This window comes from Siphateles boraxobius, unplaced genomic scaffold, assembly GCF_051911475.1.
Source record: "Siphateles boraxobius isolate OS27281-9 unplaced genomic scaffold, OSU_SipBor_1 18, whole genome shotgun sequence".
Lineage (NCBI taxonomy): Eukaryota > Metazoa > Chordata > Actinopteri > Cypriniformes > Leuciscidae > Siphateles > Siphateles boraxobius.
In genome coordinates, this window is record NW_027508788.1 from 2,603,791 (window position 1) to 2,623,580 (window position 19,790).

The 19,790-nt window shown below is 36.3% G+C and overlaps 1 protein-coding gene across 3 annotated transcripts in view; it reads left to right on the top strand.

Moving 5' to 3' along the window:
• Window positions 1–18,001, top strand: part of bcr (BCR activator of RhoGEF and GTPase) — a 99,942-nt gene extending 81,941 nt beyond the window's left edge. For 2 of the 3 annotated variants that reach the window (XM_077232803.1, XM_077232802.1), the window contains exons 9-23: window positions 4,993–5,114; window positions 5,407–5,572; window positions 6,060–6,179; window positions 6,288–6,363; window positions 6,446–6,550; window positions 6,915–6,989; window positions 7,108–7,205; window positions 7,923–8,054; window positions 11,002–11,061; window positions 11,143–11,252; window positions 11,992–12,131; window positions 13,455–13,589; window positions 13,693–13,798; window positions 14,628–14,790; window positions 14,991–18,001. In XM_077232803.1, coding sequence (XP_077088918.1) covers window positions 4,993–5,114; window positions 5,407–5,572; window positions 6,060–6,179; window positions 6,288–6,363; window positions 6,446–6,550; window positions 6,915–6,989; window positions 7,108–7,205; window positions 7,923–8,054; window positions 11,002–11,061; window positions 11,143–11,252; window positions 11,992–12,131; window positions 13,455–13,589; window positions 13,693–13,798; window positions 14,628–14,790; window positions 14,991–15,080 — 1,698 coding nt within the window. In that variant the 3' untranslated portion in view covers window positions 15,081–18,001. Of the gene's footprint in view, window positions 1–4,992; window positions 5,115–5,406; window positions 5,573–6,059; window positions 6,180–6,287; window positions 6,364–6,445; window positions 6,551–6,914; window positions 6,990–7,107; window positions 7,206–7,922; window positions 8,055–9,671; window positions 9,789–11,001; window positions 11,062–11,142; window positions 11,253–11,991; window positions 12,132–13,454; window positions 13,590–13,692; window positions 13,799–14,627; window positions 14,791–14,990 lie in introns of those variants that run through there. The other variant, XM_077232804.1, reaches the window with a different exon arrangement.
• Window positions 18,002–19,790: the final 1,789 nt, after the last annotated feature.

The following is a 19,790-nucleotide window of genomic DNA, read 5'->3' on the forward strand; positions in this document are numbered from 1 at the left end:
ACGCTTAACGTATCTTAATGGACTTATACAGTGATATAAAAGACCAAACTCCCAAGCAAGCAGATGGACTCAGAATATGAACTTAACGCGCAAACTTTCCCAGTGATATACTGGCATAAAGTTGGCTTGACATTGGCATTTCGCACATTTAGGGACCGTCTCTAAAGTTACATACGACATTGGTATACATGTTTCTAACTTCAATAGCATTTGAAGAGAAAGACTTACAGTCATAAAACCAACTGTAAAGTGTTCATGTAGGTGTCAGGCGTAATGCGCACCTTTCAGATTTTTAATATTTATTCAAATAAATTGAAGTTTGTTATTGAAGTCTGCTATTGAAGTTAGAAACGTGTATACCAATGTTGTATGCAACTTTAGAGACGGTCCCTAAATTTGGCTACTAGGGTTTCCCTCAATACTTCAGGATTCCCCTGCTGGACATATAAAACGCTTAACGTATCTTAATGTCTTAATTGTCTTAATGTGTCTTAATTGTCAAGCCAATTTTACATTTACATTTAGTCATTTAGCAGATGTGTAAGCGACAGTTAAACTAACAATAGAACAATATGCAAGTGCTATGACCCTTACCAGTTTAATCTAATGCAGTGCTATGACCCTTACCAGTTTAATCTAATGCAGTGCTATGACCCTTACCAGTTTAATCTAATGCAGTGCTATGACCCTTACCAGTTTAATCTAATGCAGTACATGTAGGCATACTTATATATATATATATATATATATATATATATATTTATATATTTATATATTTATTCAAATAAATATATTATATATATAGAATAGAAGAGAAGAGAAAATGTTAGTATTAATTGATCAAGTGTTGATTTTATGCCAGTATATCACTGGGAAACGCTCAGCATGAAACTCTGTGCGTTTAGTTCATATTCTGAGTCCATCTGCTTGCCTGTAGCCTATAGTACAGCCTACATCTCCATTATGGTGCGAGTTTGGTCTTTTATATCACTGTATTAGTCCATTAAGCTACAATATCTTTGAGTATGATGAGGTATTGAGGGAAACCGATTATAATCCCGTTCATGGTAGAGAAAGCTGACAACATGTAGGCTACACAGGGAAAAGTAACAAGGAAAGTTATTGAATTAAACATAAACATAGCTTTTGTGTCTTTATCATTTTTTCCGCATATATACTGACCCAGATAATCATCACAAAAACTTAATGCATGCTCAATTGCTGTAAATGAGTTTTTATGAATGAATGGCTTGAAAATCTTTAGAAAATTTCAAAATGAATATCCATTTTCTATAATGTTGTGATGCCTTCATTTGCTTGTAGCATTTTAAACAATTGATTTTAGTTTTTAATGTTTTTTTTTATTTTAGATACTATTGTTTGTGTAGCCATCAGTTTCCTGCCCTAACATAAAATAATTAGCTTATTCGTTTCAACTATAATTTTTACATCATTATTACTTTATATTGTTTAATTCATTTATATAATTGATTACATTTAGTTATTCTTGAGATGCATCTCGCTTGAGCTGAGAGGTACATTATGGTGCCCTAAGCATACTACTTTGGTTGATGCCACTGAACAATGATCTCATTATTTAAGAGTAACTTCAGAACTGATATCAGTGGGCAGCTATAAGCATTAGCATGATTGTTCAGGTCATGGTTGGGTTGATTAGCTAGTGCTTCTTGTGTTACCCGTGCTGGAAACTGGAGGTATGCAGGTGAGAGAGAGAGAAAAGATTCAGGGTGGCCCCAGAGGCCTGCACTTGCTGGGCCAAAGCCACTTAATTAAAATGCAAATGAATCTGCCGTTTTCAGAAAGCAGCTTTCCGCGTCTGCGATACTAGCACGCACAGCGATGTGTGATGGGCTTTTTATATGTAGCTGCACACATGTGACATCGCTGACTGTGTACATACACACACTCTTTCAAAATGTAAATATGCATTTGAAGTGTATGCACTATGCTCAAAAGACACATAAACGCAATCACACAGAAGCAATTCAAACATGCTAAATCCTGTACAATAGATACATCAAACAAAAGTGCATACACAAGCAGAAGACCTCGGGCACTTCATAGCCACCTGCTCTATTCAAAAGACTATCAAAAACGTATGCATATCAACATACCACACACGGACTGATGTGAAGAGTGTTTTGCTTCTTACCTTTAGGGCACAATCTGTTGAGAGGTGATTTAAGCACACAAATGTGGGGCTTTATTCCTTATAAGACTATTAATAATGATAGGCTCATAATACTAATAATAACAGAAATATTAGTGTAAAAAAAGTAGCATATGTTAAGAAGGCTAAAAATGTGCACTCCAGAGGGATTTTGTCTTTACAAATACATACATTGTTTAAGCTCCACAAACTGCTAATTTTTTATTTTTAATGTTTTATTTTCAGTGGTTTCAGTCCGTTTTTAGTGGGTTATTATGAGATATTGCCATTGTCATGTTTCAACTGGAGGCGACCTGTTGGAAAATGTCATCTGATGTGCTGAGACAGCTCATTTGAGCGTCGTCTCTTACAAAGAGGGAAAAATCACATCATCATGTTAACTTTAAACTGATATGATACTGGTATAGATTTGCACACAGTGTGCAGTGCATTACAGTACAAGTGTTTGCAGATGAAATTTAAGAGGATACCAGGCCTGTTTTTGGACAAGTGTCTGTGTGTGTGTGTCTTGCAGAGTGAAGAAGAAAGAGAAAGGAAAAGGGGCTTTTGTCTCTTTGCATTTCGCCTACAGTGAGACTGTTCTGGAAATGCCATTCAACTGATATATGGAGCTCCTTGAAAGAAGAGTTTTAGTCTGTACTGTTGGGTGTATGTTTTTACTACATTGTTGTTTGTTGGAAAGTATAATGGATAAATGAATAAATGGACTGGTCTCTGGTCTGTTAGGGGTACAGTGATTTTTATGTACAATGTATCTTTTAGTCTAAGGTTAAAATAATATTTTTTGCTGCCACTATGCACGTAATAATAATAATGAATAATATAAATAAGAACAATAATTAAAATCAAGCATAATATCAACAGTACTACTATCACAATAACACAACAGCATTTTTTATTAAATTATTTGACTAAGATTAACTAATTAATTAACTAAAATTAATTAATAAATAAATAATAATAAACAATAATATTAACAACAATAGTTTTTTTTTTACCAAGATTAAGAATCAACAAAAATAATATTTTTTGCTGTTTGATTTATAATAATAATAATAATTATTGTTGTTTTTGTTATTATTATTACTATTATTGCCAAATAACCAGTCAACTGTCAATTATACAATTTAGTGGTCATAATGCAAAACATATCTGACTGCAGAATGCCACAATAATAAAGCTCCCTACTACCATCCCCAGGATGGCTGAGTGCATTACCATTGGGACAAGAACCATAAATATGTGCCTCATCCTCCCTTATGATTAAAGGCTTGTGGCAAAGTGAGAACTTTGAAAGGTCCCTCACTCACACTGATGTGACCAGAAACTATTGTTTCCTGTAAACATGTGGCCCTCCCTTTTTTTCTCTTAAGAAGAGTTTAGCAAACACGTTTTGGACAACCTCTTTTGCAATGGTATGCGCTTCCTGCATGATTCTCCTTTGAAACATGACCATTATAATCTTGGTGGTGTGGGAGCATTTGGGAACATTGTGTTTCCCAGGATCCCGTTTCAATATTGCTGAGTGCGATCTTCTGGGCACAATCAGCTCTTTGAGTCTCGGAATTCACTGGAATCATCTACCCTATTTCAAGACAGTAACCAAACTACTTACACAGGACCCCTCAAATGATTGACTGTCAAAACGGCTGAGCTTAGGAAAAAGAGGCGCCGTTAACCGCTGATTGAACTTTTTAAACAATGTAATTGCTCTTCCTTTTTTGTAGAGATGTGGAAAGAGGCTGGCTTATCTTGTCCACTGCATAAAAAGGGAGCCATGTTTTTGGCGGTGGCACAAGCTGAAATCAAGCCATTACTCTTTGTTCTTGAAATGCAATGACGTACTACCTTTCTGGCATGCTGGGAGTTTTGGAATGAGTATGTGGTGACTCTTCCGTCTCTTCCATGTCCCCAGCTGCAAACAGCACATCACTGGGAAATTCACTCAAGCATCCAGTGATATATGTTTGGGTGAGTCAACGGCAGTAGTGATGTTGCACCAAAAAATAAGTGGTCTTGGAATGTGGAGGTGAGCGAAGCCAGGTTAGAGCGTCCAATTGGATGAGATGCTTGTGATATCATCTTTTTTTTCCCCACTGCAGAGGTGATGTGTCATTGTGGGAGCACTGAGGCATGACATGTGGCCAGGGGCTGTGTTATGCGTATCTGTGTGTTTTCACACATTAACTACCGCTTAGGTTTGCCGGACTATCACTTAACATATGATCTGTGGACAGGAGTCACCTGTTTCAAAATGTCCTCCCAATTTTCTCACTTCATAAACACAAAGACTCATCAACACACCAGCTCACTGCTCTTTTCTGAGAGTTGATGTCGTTTTTGAAAATAAGGTGGGACTGCCACCTAGTGGCACTTCAGATAAGTCAGAATTGTTCTATTGTTATATTTGACAGATACTAATATAAACATTTGGGTTGAGTCAGAAAGAAAATGAATACTTTTATTCAGCAAGGATTAAATTCAAAAGTAACAGTGAAGACTTTTACATGGTTACAAAAATAAATATATTCATATAAATGCTGTGCTTTTGACCTGTTCATCAAAGATTACTAATAAAAATGATCAGTTTCCACAACAACAACGAAAATTAAGCAACACAACTGTTTTTTAATAATATGAACTGTTTCTTAAGCACCAAATCAGCATCTTCGAAGGATGTCTGAAGGATCATGTGACTTAATATATATATATATACACACACACACACACACATTTTATTTTATTCATTATATTTATTTATTTGTATTAAAATTTGCCTATTTTATTTTTCTGTATGTCAGAACCGTCAGCTGTTGAAGGACAGCTTTATGGTGGAGCTTGTGGAAGGGGCCCGGAAACTACGCCATGTTTTTCTCTTTACTGACCTCCTCCTCTGTGCCAAATTAAAGAAACAGATTGGAGGGTAAGGAAAATCTCATTGTCTCTCATCTTCTCTATTCATTTCTATCTTTCCTTAATTCTGTTTACTCGCTCTCTTTCTATTTTTGTGAAATTCAGCTCCCAATTACCATATAGGTATTGTTGAGTCAGACACTCTTGTTATTTTCTCAATATGATGTCCTGACTCTTCAGATTTGTGGCCCAGTCTGCACCATCATCCATACTCTATAATCAAATTCTAGAATGTATTTTTGCCTGAATATTAAATTATTTCCCCCATCACTCCTTCTTCCCCTCATGCTGTCTGTCTGCAGGAAGAGCCAGCAGTATGACTCGAAGTGGTACGTTCCTTTCTCGGATCTCACCTTCCAAACAGCGGAAGAGTCCGAGCCCCTGCCTATCCCGCAGGCCCCTGATGAAGAGCTGGATGCCATTAAGATCAAGATCTCATCCCTGAGGAGTGAGATCCTGAGAGAGAGGGTACAAGATATTTTAGGCAACTTTTCACTCATATTGTCATTTATAATTTGTTATCAGTTTTTAAGTAATTAGAAAAATAGTAAACATAAACATTTGTGCTAGTCTTCTCAGACTTAACAGATCTGATTAATTAGTTGTTTTTTTAAATCAAACCAGCGTATTACAAAGATTTCTGAATGATCATGTGACACTGGAGACCGGAGTAATAATGATGAAAATTCAGCTTTGCCATCACACGAATAAATTACATTTTAAAATGTATTGAAACAGAAAACAATTATTTTTAATTGTAGTAAAATTTCACAATACTGTTTTTTACTGTATTTTTTGATCAAATAAATTGAGCATTGGTTCTTTTAAACGCATTAGAAAAATATTACCTGAAGCTTTCTTGCTTATCTAGACTACATTTTTTGGGCCACATACATGCATTTAAATATTGACGGCATGCTAGGTTTTAAAATTGCTTTTACTTCTATCTCAACAGAGAGCCAACAAAGGGTCAAAGGTTATGGAGAGGCTGAAAAAGAAACTGTCAGAACAGGAATCGCAACTGCTGCTGAACTCTCCTAACATGCCCCTCAGAGTGCACAACCGCAATGGAAAGGTAGGAGCCAGTGATTCACGGCCTTTCTGTCGTATCTGATTTTCATCCTCAAACTCCTCCTCAGTGTTCCTTCTCATGCTCACAGTCCGTGTCGGTTATGCATTTCAGAGCTACATATTTCTGATCTCATCGGACTATGAGCGTGCGGAGTGGAAGGAAGTGATTCGAGAACAGCAGAAAAAATGTGAGTGGCATTGTCACTGAAATCAGGATTTGAATAGGTGATAGTTTTTTTCCCCTCAGCTGAATGCTTACTTATTTTCCAGGCTTTAAGAGCTTCAGCCTGACATCCATGGAGCTTCAGATGCTCACCAACTCTTGTGTCAAACTCCAGACGGTCCATCAGTTACCCCTCACTGTCAATAAAGATGGTAAGAAAGGTGCACAGGTCTTAAAGACTACATGAAATCAAAGCTGTGTTGTTTTTAAATCTTCCTGGATTTATTGTGCATGATTCTTCAGGGCAAAATGTAAATAAATGAATAAATATAAAGAATATATCAAATAAAAACACCCTTCAAATATAAAATTTGCTCACATCTTGAATGACATTTTTTCTGTTTATATAGCATATTAAGCGATTTGATTAAATTACAGGAAAAAAATCCAGAGACAATTATTTACTTGTTTATTATTGTTCTATTGTGTTTAAATAATATTTATTTTTTATGTTATCTTTTTTTATGTATTTAAAATGCATTGAACAGTCCTCTCCACTTTTTTCTCCATTTAAAGAGGATGAACCTACCGGACTGTATGGATTCCTGAATGTAATTGTCCATTCTGCCTCTGGACTTAAACAGAGCTTAAGTACGTGTATTTGTCCTTCTTCCTTTCTCTGTGCTCGTCAAAGTTCATGTATACATTTGCTTAGCATGTCCTAGCACCGCATTAAAGCGTCAGTAACTCTTTTTTTTCCTCTCTTCAGATCTGTATTGCACATTAGAGGTGGATTCCTTTGGTATCTTTGTGAATAAAGCCAAAACAAGAGTGTACAGATACACCACAGAGCCCAAGTGGAATGAGGTAATCCCACATGCCCTGTCTATATACCACTGATATGAAAAGACCTGCCTGCTCGTCTTAATTAAGAGCAGCATAAAATTGGGCTATGTTGAATATGAAGTCCTCCTAGACAAATTATATTTTATATTTTAATTAAAAGCAATAACCATCCCCCATAGTAAAGGGGAGAAAAGGAAAATGAGGCATAGAAGGTGTTAAATCTGGTCAGAGGTACCCTTACACTGTTTGGTGAATTGAGTTCAAAAGTGACACTGTATTTGGTTTTTCAAACAAAATTTTTTATTATTAATAATAATATTTATATTATTATTCAGTAGCATTCCAAAAAAATAAGTTTATATAGTTTTGTATATATATATATATATATATACAATATATTACAGTTTATATACATTTAACATTTATTCATTTAGCTGATGTTTTATCTAAAGCGACTTACAATTGCTATATATGTCAGAGGTCGCACACCTCTGGAGCAACTAGGGGTTAAGTGTCTTGCTCAGGGACACAATGGTGTCTCATAGTGGATTCGATCCCGGGTCTCTCACACCAAAGGCATGTGTCTTATCCATTGCGCCATCACCACCCCCTATATATTACAGTTTATATATTGTGTGTGTGTGTGTGTGTGTGTATATATATATATATATATATATATATATATACATACATGTATGTTCTGGATAATGTAGTTCTTCTGTATTGTTTCTGCCTCAGGAGTTTGAGATTGAGTTGGAGGGCTCCCACACATTACGTCTACTGTGTTATGAAAAGAGCTATAACAAAGCCAAGATGAACAGGGAGGATGGAGACAGCACGGATAGAATTATGGGCAAAGGACAAATCGCGGTATGATCTACAGTCCACTGCATGAACACTGCAACAAACATTTTGCCATTGTTATTTCATTGATCAGTATTTAATCATATTTTGAATGGCTTTTATTTTTATAATTGTTGTTTTCATTTATTATTTTATGTCCTTTTGTCTTTTTTTGTCATATTCAAGTAATTTTAGTACTTAAACTTATTTTGTTTCAGTTAGTTGCTAAGGCAACACTTTAATTTTTGTTTAAATATTTCATCTAATGTTTTTTTCCATCTAATTTTATTTTATTTCAGCTTTATTTCAATTAACAAAAATGATAGTTTTAGTAAACAATAAAAACACTGGTTGGTACCCAGGCCTTTGGTATACATATTTAAAACCAAAAATTGGATGGATGTTCGACTTGTCATTTGTCACCCCCAATGTCATTTGTCATTTGTCAATACTATTTGGTTAGCGAGGTCAACTAACATGTTTGTGTGTATTTTGTAGTTATTTAGCCTATATATTGTTGTCTACATCTATATATCAAATTGGCAAATTCCTACTGGTTAAACAGGTGCGTTGCGGGCATACATTTGCTTGGCTCTTATGTAAACTATTGTGAGCTAAGTGTCATTCTCCATCTGGGTACTCAGTGAGTCCGGTCAAAGGTATATCTGCTCTTATGAGAGACATGGTCCCAAATGGGGACTGGCCTTTATACTCCAGACTTTTAATCTTCTTTTTAATAGGTAGGGTGTTATTCACTTTGCCCTGGCTTTTAAGGCATCAAATCATCCATAAATCATGTGTCCTGTCTGAAAATGTCACATCCAAAACAACGTCAGTTCAGCTGACCTATCAGTCCCCTCTCCAGAGAGTTTTGTGGGGGTCATACAAAGAGCACAAAATTCTTTGCCTTACAAATAATTGCTTGTAAAGTCTAGGTTTAGAAGCAAATAGTTGAAAGTGTCAGTTTGTGTATCATGGGGGGAAAGGGAGGGATTAGAGGGCTGTGCTATGATCTCTCCGTGGTTCTGAAAGCAGACTTGTTTTAGACAAGAAAAAAAACAGATTAATTTTATGAAATGTCTTTTTCTTGAGTTTTTTTTTATGTCAGCTTTTATTTTAGTTAGCTAAATTTATTTCATTGACATAAATGATGACAACACTGCATGGCAGCAGTATAAACCTGCTCTGATTGGTGCACTGGATGTTAGTGGCTATGGAGGGATTTATGTGCAGGACAGCTTACTCAGACTGAGGTAAGTCGAGGGATCATCTACTCTTGAGGTGCAGAAAAAGACAGTTATGCCGATTTACACAAGGAAACGGTGTCGAGAGTCGAGACGGTAAAGAATGAAATAAGAGGAAAATAGATCCTTCAGTGAACAGCAGTAGATTTGGGGACTCTTGAAGAATCTAGATGCACTTGCTGTGCAGTGAGTAATTGGATCTCTGTAGCTCAACACTTGCACCAGACTGAGGATTTATTGTTGTTAAAAGAGCTACTGAAACACTTCTGATATTGTAGACCTTCTGAGTTATTTGAGTTGACGACAATGGCTCATTGTTAAATTGCAGCAATGGATCTTTTAAGAACAAATATAACCCTTAAGGATGATCCTCAAGGTCCATATTACTCCACATCCTAAGGGATTTCCAGTTCCCAGCTGAAGATCTCTGCTCAGTTTCTACACAGTCGTAGATGGGAAGGAGATGAGTGAAGATGCGGTGGTAGGGCTGGCTGAGGAGGGCGGAGCTGCTCTCCACCCTTCAAGGACTGTGATGTGGGGCTGGTGGAGGGTGTAGATGTAGACATTTCCACGCAAACTGCCCTGGCAGGCAAAGGAACAGGGTTTTGGTGCCGTGTACAGAATGTCCTGCACAGAAGAAAGGTAAAGAGAGGAAAAATTACAGATTGTTGTTTGTTAAAAGGGAACTGTATTCAATCATAAGCAGTTTAACAGTTGTATATGGGTAAATGTTTAAGCCGTCATTTGAAGTGTCCTGCAGTGTGACATGGTATACTTCATCTAAAATAAATAAATAAATAAAAATTATAATTAGAAAAAATAAAAATACACTTTGTGTTCATATTTTTTTTTAAATATTGTATTATATATTGCACTCTGATGTTGAAAAAAATCCATGTTATCTGTCAATCAGTTTTAATGATCCCCCCCCCCCATTCATTCATCATGAATACAATATTTTATTTAAAATTTATTGAAATTTCGGTTTACTTAGAAATGAGAATATGAACCCCAAGAGATGGTTCATATTCTACTCTGGCTTCCTATATAATCTGGATAATAAAAAATTTAACTTTTTATAAATATTTTTCAAGCCGAAATAATGATAATATTATTCTATCCATTATAATTAATATTAATATTTTTCAAGCCATAAGTCAAAACGTGCCAAAAGGTAATATAATAACTTTCAAATTTTGCAACTCATGTCAGCATTCTCACATTTGTATATGTATATAAATGATTATGTGTGGGTGGGATTTTGTTAGCCATTGGAGCTCTAATGAACTTAGTTGGCACTGGTGTTTGGCCGGGCTAAGCCCCAGTTCTCACTCTCTTTCCCTGCCCTGTTGACAGTGAGGTTGTAATGACTGAGATGATTAGATTAGATAGAAGAGCAAGATCTGGCCTTACACGAGACCATATGGAGATAAGGCCAAGATGAGGGAAAGGAACATGCTGAATTTGGCCCACTCCAGATGGCCCCACGTTTGCTTAGAGGGATCATGGAAATTGGCTGGTGATGTGCAAAACTGCTGAACTGGCATTATAAAAAATGTTCACATCACTTCAGGCCCTTCATAACATCTGTGGTGTATATAACGGATAAAGACACATGTGTAGCCAATCCAAAAGCTCTATAGATCACAGCAAAGACAAGTGTTCCATGTCTTTGTTGGAGTTCATATTGGAAATCCCATTATTTTTTACTTTTTCTGTTTCTCATCCAGTTGGATCCTCAGATGCTCCAGGGTAAAGACTGGCAGAGAACAGTTATCCCTATGAATGGGGTGAGTATATCCACATCTACTCCTCTGCTGTAATCCTACCATCCATCTCTATAATTACTAAATATACACCTTTTTCTGAAGATTGAGGTGAAAATATCCATGAAGTTCACCAGCCGGGAGTTCAGCCTGAAGAGAATGCCCTCACGGAAGCCCATGGGTGTGTTTGGAGTAAATATCTCCTCAGTGACAAAGTGAGTCAGCACACATTTTTGTTGTTTAGGCATTCATTGTGGCAAAGGAAATTAAAATATACAGAAAATTATAGGCTTCATAGAACTGCCTTTTTCTGTGCAGTGTTTATGGTCTGATTTGATTGACAGTAATGAGGATTGTCTGAGCTTCCTAATTGGTTTAAGGGCAGAACCAATTAATGCTTTAAAGACAACATGACAACACCAGTACAGATACTTAGACCCTAACATGCGCACTAAAAGTCTCTAAATAAACAGCACCTACCGCTGATTAATGTAAAGCATTAAAGAGATAATTCATCCAATAATACATTTTGCCATTTACTTACCCTCATGTCATTGCAAATCTTTGTTTGTTTTGTCGAACATAAAAGGCAAATGAACATAAAAGGCAAACATAAAAGGCAAAGGAAAATGTACAGTGAACACAGGTTTTCAACTATTAAGCAGCACAACTGTTTTCAATATTTATAGTAATAAGAAATATATCTTGGGCACCAAATCACCATTTTAAAATGATTAAATGATAAAATAATGAGAAGGATCAAGACTGGAGTAATGGCTGCAACAACAAAAAAAATGCATATATGCAAACCCAAAGAGTAATGTCAAAATGTTAGATATTGTTTGCATATCTTGTTTTTGCTGAATGTAAAAAAAAGTGTTGCCCTTGTTTCTCTCCATCATCATTAAAATCAAATGGCTGGTCTCGTGATGTTGGTATTATTTCTTGTCTCAGACGGGAGCGCTCTAAAGTGCCCTACATAGTCAGACAGTGTCTAGAGGAGATCGAAAGAAGAGGAATGGAGGAAGTGGGCATCTACCGTGTCTCAGGAGTGGCCACTGACATCCAAGCGCTCAAAACTGCATTTGACACCAGTGAGTGACCATTGTCATTTCCTTTCATCTTTATTTATATAGCACTTTATATAATACAGATTGTTTCAAAGCAGCTTTACAGTGGTGAACAGGAAAATAATGATACAGTGATGCAAACATAATTCAATTCTGCTCAAAAGCAGCTCTAAAAAGACATTAGTAAACAGTCATTATTCAGTTAAAATCAATTCAGTGTTGATTTAGTTTGGTTCAACAACTTTGTAAAGTTCATCAATTATAGAATGAGTGGAAAACAATGGTTTCATCATCCAGCTCTTTTCAGCTCTTATCCAATAGTATAAGTGCATTCAGGTCAGTAAAATTGCTGAATATTAAGTGTCCCCAACTAAGCAAGCCAAAAGGCGACAGTGGCATGGAAACCAAACTCCATTGGTGACAGAAAATGGAGGAAAAAAACCTTGGGAGAAACCAGGCTCAGTCGGGGGGCCGGTTCTCCCCTGGCCAGATGAACGAACATAGTGGGCCCTATTTTAACGATCTAAAAGTGCATGGTCAAATGCGTAGGGCACAAGTGCACTTAGGGCATGTCCAAATCCACTTTTGCTAGTTTAACTACTGGAAAAATGGCCGGCGCATGCGCCGCATGGTCTTAAAGTGTTGTCCCTATTCTCTTAATGAGTAATTGGTGTGTTTTGGGCATAACGTGAAATAAACCAAACAGAGTCTCATCTCCCATTCCCTTTAAAAGCCATTTTCGCTCGCGCCTTGGCGGATTAGCTATTTAGGCTACATGACGGAATTTGCAAGTGTAAAGACTGAAGGCGTCTCCAGAGAGGAAACGGATCTGCTCTTGCGCGAGGTTAAAGGGCGCAAGCAGACCATCTACGGGACAAGCCGGATTCCACCATATATTTATGTACACAATATGAATCTTTTACATTGTAATCCTTTTATTTGTAATATTTGGCTAGTTTGTGTGCTGCTGCCACACTGGGTGTGTAATGTAATGTGTATGTAATAAGCAGTGTGTATGCGTGTTGTGGACCCGTCTATAAGCACACATTACTAATGCACTCTTTAAATAACAAAATATATATATATATTGCTGAAACTAGCAAAAAACACTTGCTTCGCGCCTGGCACTGCATTGTGCCGGGTGTGATAGGGACCAGTGTGGTTTAATTCCAAACTGGATCACAAGTCAGATTGTGGATTAATATCATTCAGAATATTTCATCCAGTTCCTTTTCTTTGAAGATCGGGGTACATCCAGCCGTGTTTGTTTACATGGAGCAATGACAGATATATATTTTGTCAGCCAATTTAGTTGCTGATCTCTCTCTTTTTCTCCCTCTGTAACAGATAATAAAGATGTGTCAGTAATGATGAGTGAGATGGATGTGAATGCCATTGCCGGAACGCTGAAGCTATACTTCAGGGAGCTTCCTGAGCCTCTGTTCACCGACGAGCTGTACCCTAACTTTGCAGGAGGCATTGGTTCGTCATTTGTTTTTACTTACAAAAACACAATGCCAAGTATTGAGCAGGCTTGGCTTCTTAAAGGTAGAACTATATTGATTATGTCCTTGTTACTCCTTAGCTCTCTCAGACAGCGTAGCTAAGGAGAGCTGCATGCTGAACCTCCTGCTGTCTCTACCAGAGCCCAACCTGGTCACCTTCCTCTTCCTGCTGGATCATCTTAAGAGGTAGACAAGATTGAATTGGCTTTCTCAATGTTTTCAGAGGCTTAACAACAAGGAGGACAGGTTCCTGGATCAAAATCAATTGTTTCTGGGACATTCATATGAAAAAAAAAAAATCAAAGCTAGGGGTAGGATCGAAGATAGAGTTAAGGTTAGGCTAGGATTGGTTAATAAAAACATTGTTTGCGGTGCACATCTTGCTTGTTTACATCACATGGTCCTTCTTGGAGTGCTGCTAGCTTCATATTCAAAAGATTTAGTTGGGTGAATCTCACCATGAACATATTTAGGTCCAATTTCATCCCAATTCCAAAAGAGAAAATATATTTATATATATAAATAAATATTTTGCATAAATAAATTATATTGTATTTTGCATTAGGAAATGTAATATACTTCCATGATAATTATGCACATTTCCCCATCAAATTCTCATATCCATTATGCAATACAATATATATATATATATATATATTTATTAGTTCAATACAACACACGCCACCAAGCTGTATTAATATTTTAATACAATATTTTACAATATTTTAATTAAAAATGATATAGTAATAATTAATGCATTCATTTTTTAAATAATAATTTTTTTGGAATTGGAAGGAGAAATGTGATTGTCATGAAAATAATAGCACAATGCAACACAATCTTAATGGGTCTAAAGTAAGCTCCATTTTCCTTAATAGAATAGAATAGAATAGAATCTTTTCACATTTTATGGTGAAATATGGCTTGAATATGTTCTTGACAGGTCATCCAGATGCTTTTTTACACGAATCCTCTCTCCTTCTTCACTTTCTGCTCTTCCTCTTTTTGTTTTTAGGATTGCTGAAAAGGAGAGTGTAAACAAGATGTCTCTTCACAATCTGGCCACCGTGTTTGGCCCGACCCTGCTCCGACCCTCTGAGAAGGACAGCAAGATCCCCACTAACCCCACACAGCCTATCACAATGGGGGACAGCTGGTCGCTGGAAGTTATGTCACAGGTATGCTCAGAGTGAAACCATAATAGAAAACCATGATTGACTTTACAATTTAAGGTCTATGAACATGCTGGCAAGTACCACAGAAAATGATTTAAACGTGTCTCAGTTTGTGAAAGCAATGGGAAACACATTTACAGTATGTACTTGTTTTTAATCAGTTACACAGCTCCTGACACGCTCTGTCTTTTTTGGTTCTGTAGGTGCAAGTTCTGTTGTATTTCCTTCAGCTGGAGACCATCCCGACGCCAGACAGTAAGAGACAGAGTATCCTGTTTTCCACTGAGGTCTAAAGGAGTGCTTATTCCCATTGTAAGTTTTACACCAGTGGGAAGGAGAGCAAGCGAGTATGTCCACCCACTAGGTAATGGACACTGGAATGCACAAGAGCTACGTCCTTCTGGGCAAAAGCAGGAGTGCTTCGCCTTTCGCGCATTTTCTAGCTGCCGCCACTAGGGGGCACCTCAGCCCTTTTAAACATTGAAGAACTCTACTTACTCGGAGCACATCTTGAATATTACTGAACCCTCCATGTAAACCGCCTATGTTTCTCTGAACATCAGTGTCCGTTCAGCACCTTCTCTCCGCATTCTGTGACTCCTCAGATCACTGAGCACGCTGTTGTGTCCTGTATGTGGGCCTCTAACGATCATTCATATCAGCTGGTGACAGTGAATTCTGTCTCTTCTGGCTTTGTTTGTCCTCATTTTGTCTGTCCCCACTGGTCACTGATGCTCTTTCTGTGCTGCTACAATTCAGTATCCAGCTCCAAATCTTTTTATGTGATAGATAATTACATGGGAGTTCAACGTAGTTCTTATTGCAGACTCTTTAAAAGTCAAATGACTAGCTTCTCTTAGTGTTCGTCAATCATTTAAAGGACTTCATTTAATAGGATTTCTGTGTAGACGATGGTGTTTGGTTCGGTTTTTGTCAGTGTTGATGTGATTCTAATTTAAGAACATCAAGAAACAATCTGGAAAATAGATTGATCTGAGTAAAATCTCGTTATTATTTAATTTTCCTCTCTTTTTTCCCTTCTTTTTTTTGACCCATACATCTCTATCTGCAATATTTTAGGATTCATGAGTGTTTAAAAACATTGTGTTTCATTATGCTTTTGTATTTTAGATCTTTTCCCTCATATTTTGGGAGAGAGATAAACCTTCATAAACTAAGTACATAACCAAAATGGTCAATATATTTTTCTTTATTCTAAGTTTTTATGTAATACATATAGAATAATTATGATTATTTATTTGGGGACAGATATCAACATCACTGTCATTTCAGAGGGTGTCTACATTTATCGCTAACTTATCTGTGTAATGAAGTACTGTAGATTCCTTACATATCCTCTTATTTTTCCTTTCTTTTTGAATCCGTTCAGGATTTGAAGATGCTCTGAGGATAGCACACAATACTAGCGTTTCCCCTGCCGTATATCTAATGTTGAGAGATGACCAAACACGGAGGTTTTGTGCGTGCTTTGGCTTCACAGCACACTGTGGTTATTGTGGCTGAGAACCATACAGCTGTGCCTCTCTGTCTCATCGTAAGACATTAAAGGGATAGTTTAATTAAATTAAAATTAAAATCTTTTCATCATTTACTCAGTATCAAGTTGTTCCAAACCCGTATAAGTCTATTTATTCTGTTGAACATAAAAGAAGAAATGAATGAGTGAATGTGTGTATTTGATGAATGTGTGTTACCAAACAGTTGGATTTTTTTTAAATCATTGACTTCCATAGAATGAAAAAAAATAAAAATACTATGAAAGTCTATGGAGACTATCCACTGTTTGGTTACACATATTCTTCAAAATATCTCATCTCAATATATCATCATTTTCAACAGAAGAAAGAAACTCATTCAGGTTTGAAACAACTTGAGGGTGAGTAAATTTGACAGAATTTTCATTTTTGGGTGAACTATCCCTTTGAAGGTAAGAACACAATGCTGTATATAGCACAAACTGTTATCCTTGAGTCCTGTCAGATGGTTTAATGAAGGAATGGTTAATAATGGACACCAAGAATGATGCAGTACAGGAACAGTACAGGTATTCTGTCTTTATAGCATTTCTGTTAATTATATCAGCAAAAATGAGTGCTCTTAATTATTATTTCAGTTAAAGGTGCTTTAGTTACATTATTTAACATGCAGGCATGTTTTTTGATTTAAAAGTGTTTTTTCTATTTTTGATTTGTTTGTTTTTTAAGTATGATAAGTGTTGTTTGTTTGTGTGTTTGAGTTGTAATGTTAAACCAAATTATGGCTACTGTAGAAGGATTTTTGAAGTCTGTGTCATATATACAAAAAGGGGTTTAGCAATTGAAAAGGAATTTCTGTTAATCCACCGTCTTTTTCCGTTATCGTGTCAGTAAAGGTGCGTTCCCATTATCTCATCTGTTCTATTCTCTGATTGTCGGCACTAAATGTACATTTCCTGTATCTTGCACCTGTCCGAACTGAATTCAGCACACAACTATTAATAATCATAATTTTACAGCATCACATGTGGTTCCTTCAAGAGATTTCCCTGATTTTCTTGTAAAATGCAACTCTTAAACTCATAAACTGTGATCTGTTGCTATCAGAAGGCATTAGGTGATTCAAAGCATTCCAGTTGTGTTGATTGCTTATTTAATGTGCGTATTTAGATTGTTGAATGTTACTGGGTTAGAAATATTGGACATATGCTCCAGTTCAATGGGAGTGATACAGCGCATGACATTTGAGAAGCAATTTCTTTGCACTGCACATTGTTTAAAGACTAATGTGATAATTTCTTCTTAACGTTATGAGAATGTATCACACACAGTGAGAAACGTCTACAAACATCACACTCTCTGCAGTCTGATATTGCATTATGCAAGAAACAGATTTATTTGTATCCGCGAAGTACAACAGTTTTGAAATGATTGGTCATGAAAGCACTGCAAGGGGTCCATCTGTGTCATCCATTGTAATGTTCTGATGATTTATTTTGAAATCTTGCCTTTAAACACATGAAGACATGCTGGACAGCCACTGAGACTCCCCTTTTCCTCTTAAGGTTTTTGTCACTATTTATTATTGCTAATATCTTAATGTTCTGGTTAATAGGACTGTACAAATAGATAATAAATTCTGCAGACTGAAACGTTTGAAAGGCATTTGCGGCCTATGTTTATACACAAAATGTTGAATAAAACCTCCTGTATATGAATACCTGCTGCTTCATTGTGTTCACAAACCCCCCCCCCAATCCCCACCCCCGGACACACACACAAATATTATTCTTCATATTTAATCGGGGGTGCCACAGTAGTTTCCCTGCCTTGTATTTGAGTTAATATTCTTAATTTATTTGTTCATTTTGCATGTTTAGCAGAAATGTTTTTAAACTCATTTGAGTTTGTATTACATATAATGTAATGTATATATGTGTCCACATTGGGGCAGCACAGCCGTACATTGCTTCATATATATATGTGGATGGAAGATTGAAAACTCTTTGTTGTTTTTATCATTGTTTGCATGCTAGATGTTGACAAAAATAGCATAGTTAATAGCAATAGTTCAGTATAGATTATAGATTAAATGAAAACCATGACTTTTCAAAAACAGTAATACTATTGCCAATAACATTGCAAATACAGTAAACCATATGTAAATGTAGGAAATGCTTCTGATTAATGTTTCAAAATTGGAATTGTATATATATTTATATATATATTATGTTTTTTAATGATATTGTCAGTTTCTGTATGACATTGTTTTTGTTCCATAGAGCCTTATTTAAAAGTATTCCTCAGTATGTCATAATGACATCAGGAAAGATGGCAACTTCCTATAAGAGCAGCTTAGTAGATTTATTTTTGGTGCATTATGTCTAGTCCTTTGCTTTTGCCGAGGCAGCACAGTCCTCCAGTGTCCGATAAGAAGCCCTGTTTCCTCTTCAGAATATGAGACTCTGAGCTTTGAGGAACAGGAGGGATGGACTGAGTTAAAATTCAGACTGACATTCTGTCATAGAGCTGTTATGAGAGCGAGTGAGAATGAGAGTGTTGTGTCGTCTGTTTCTGTCTGATTACTCGTGTCCACAGTTCTATCTCTCTCCTCCGGCTGTCGCTCCTCCCTCAGCAGGCCATGAAAGCTGTGACCGTTGCAGTGTGGATGGGGTCAGATAAGACTATCCCGCTCCCATCACGGCCCTGCCTGCTCTGAGAGGCCTGCTCCCTTTAGATTTCACCAACCCTAGGTTTGTTCCTCGTCTCCCACTTCACTTCCATGTCTCCCCTTTTTACATTCGCTCACGTGTGTTTTTTGCTTTTTCGTTCTGTTGCCTCCTCTCCAGGCTGTTTTGATGATCCTTGTTGTGTCTGAGGCAGTTTTGCTCCTGGCTGGTCACCGAACTTGGTTCAAACCCTCTCACCCCTCATGTCCAGTATCTGTCAATCACTCAGTATCACTGGTTTGCCATTTGTACGTGACCTGACACGTTTCCTGCATCCACAGCAAGACAGATGTGCCCCCTTTAATCTTGCGAGGGAAATTTGTATTGAGCCATGCGTTGTAACCTCATTGAGTTAAAGAAAAAACAGATTTATGGGTCAATGTTGTCATGCTTAGTTTCATCTTCTTATCTGCTCATTTATTCAAATACATTTAAAAAAATGTATAATATATATGATATAATAATATAATATTTCTCTTCTACGATAAGCATATTTAATTATATAAATTATTTTATATTTATATGAATTGTTTTAAATATTAATATAAACTATTATTTAATTATATGAATTATTTTAATTATATTAATATTGTATTATATATATATATATATATAATTATTTAATATAATTATATATATAATTATTTATACATATATAATTATTTTAAATTGATAAGATATTTTGTTATGACAAGCTGAGGTTGGTTCTGATTGTAAAATGTCATGTGGTGTGACTCCCCCAAATGTAATATATAAATTAATAAGTCTTTATAATTGT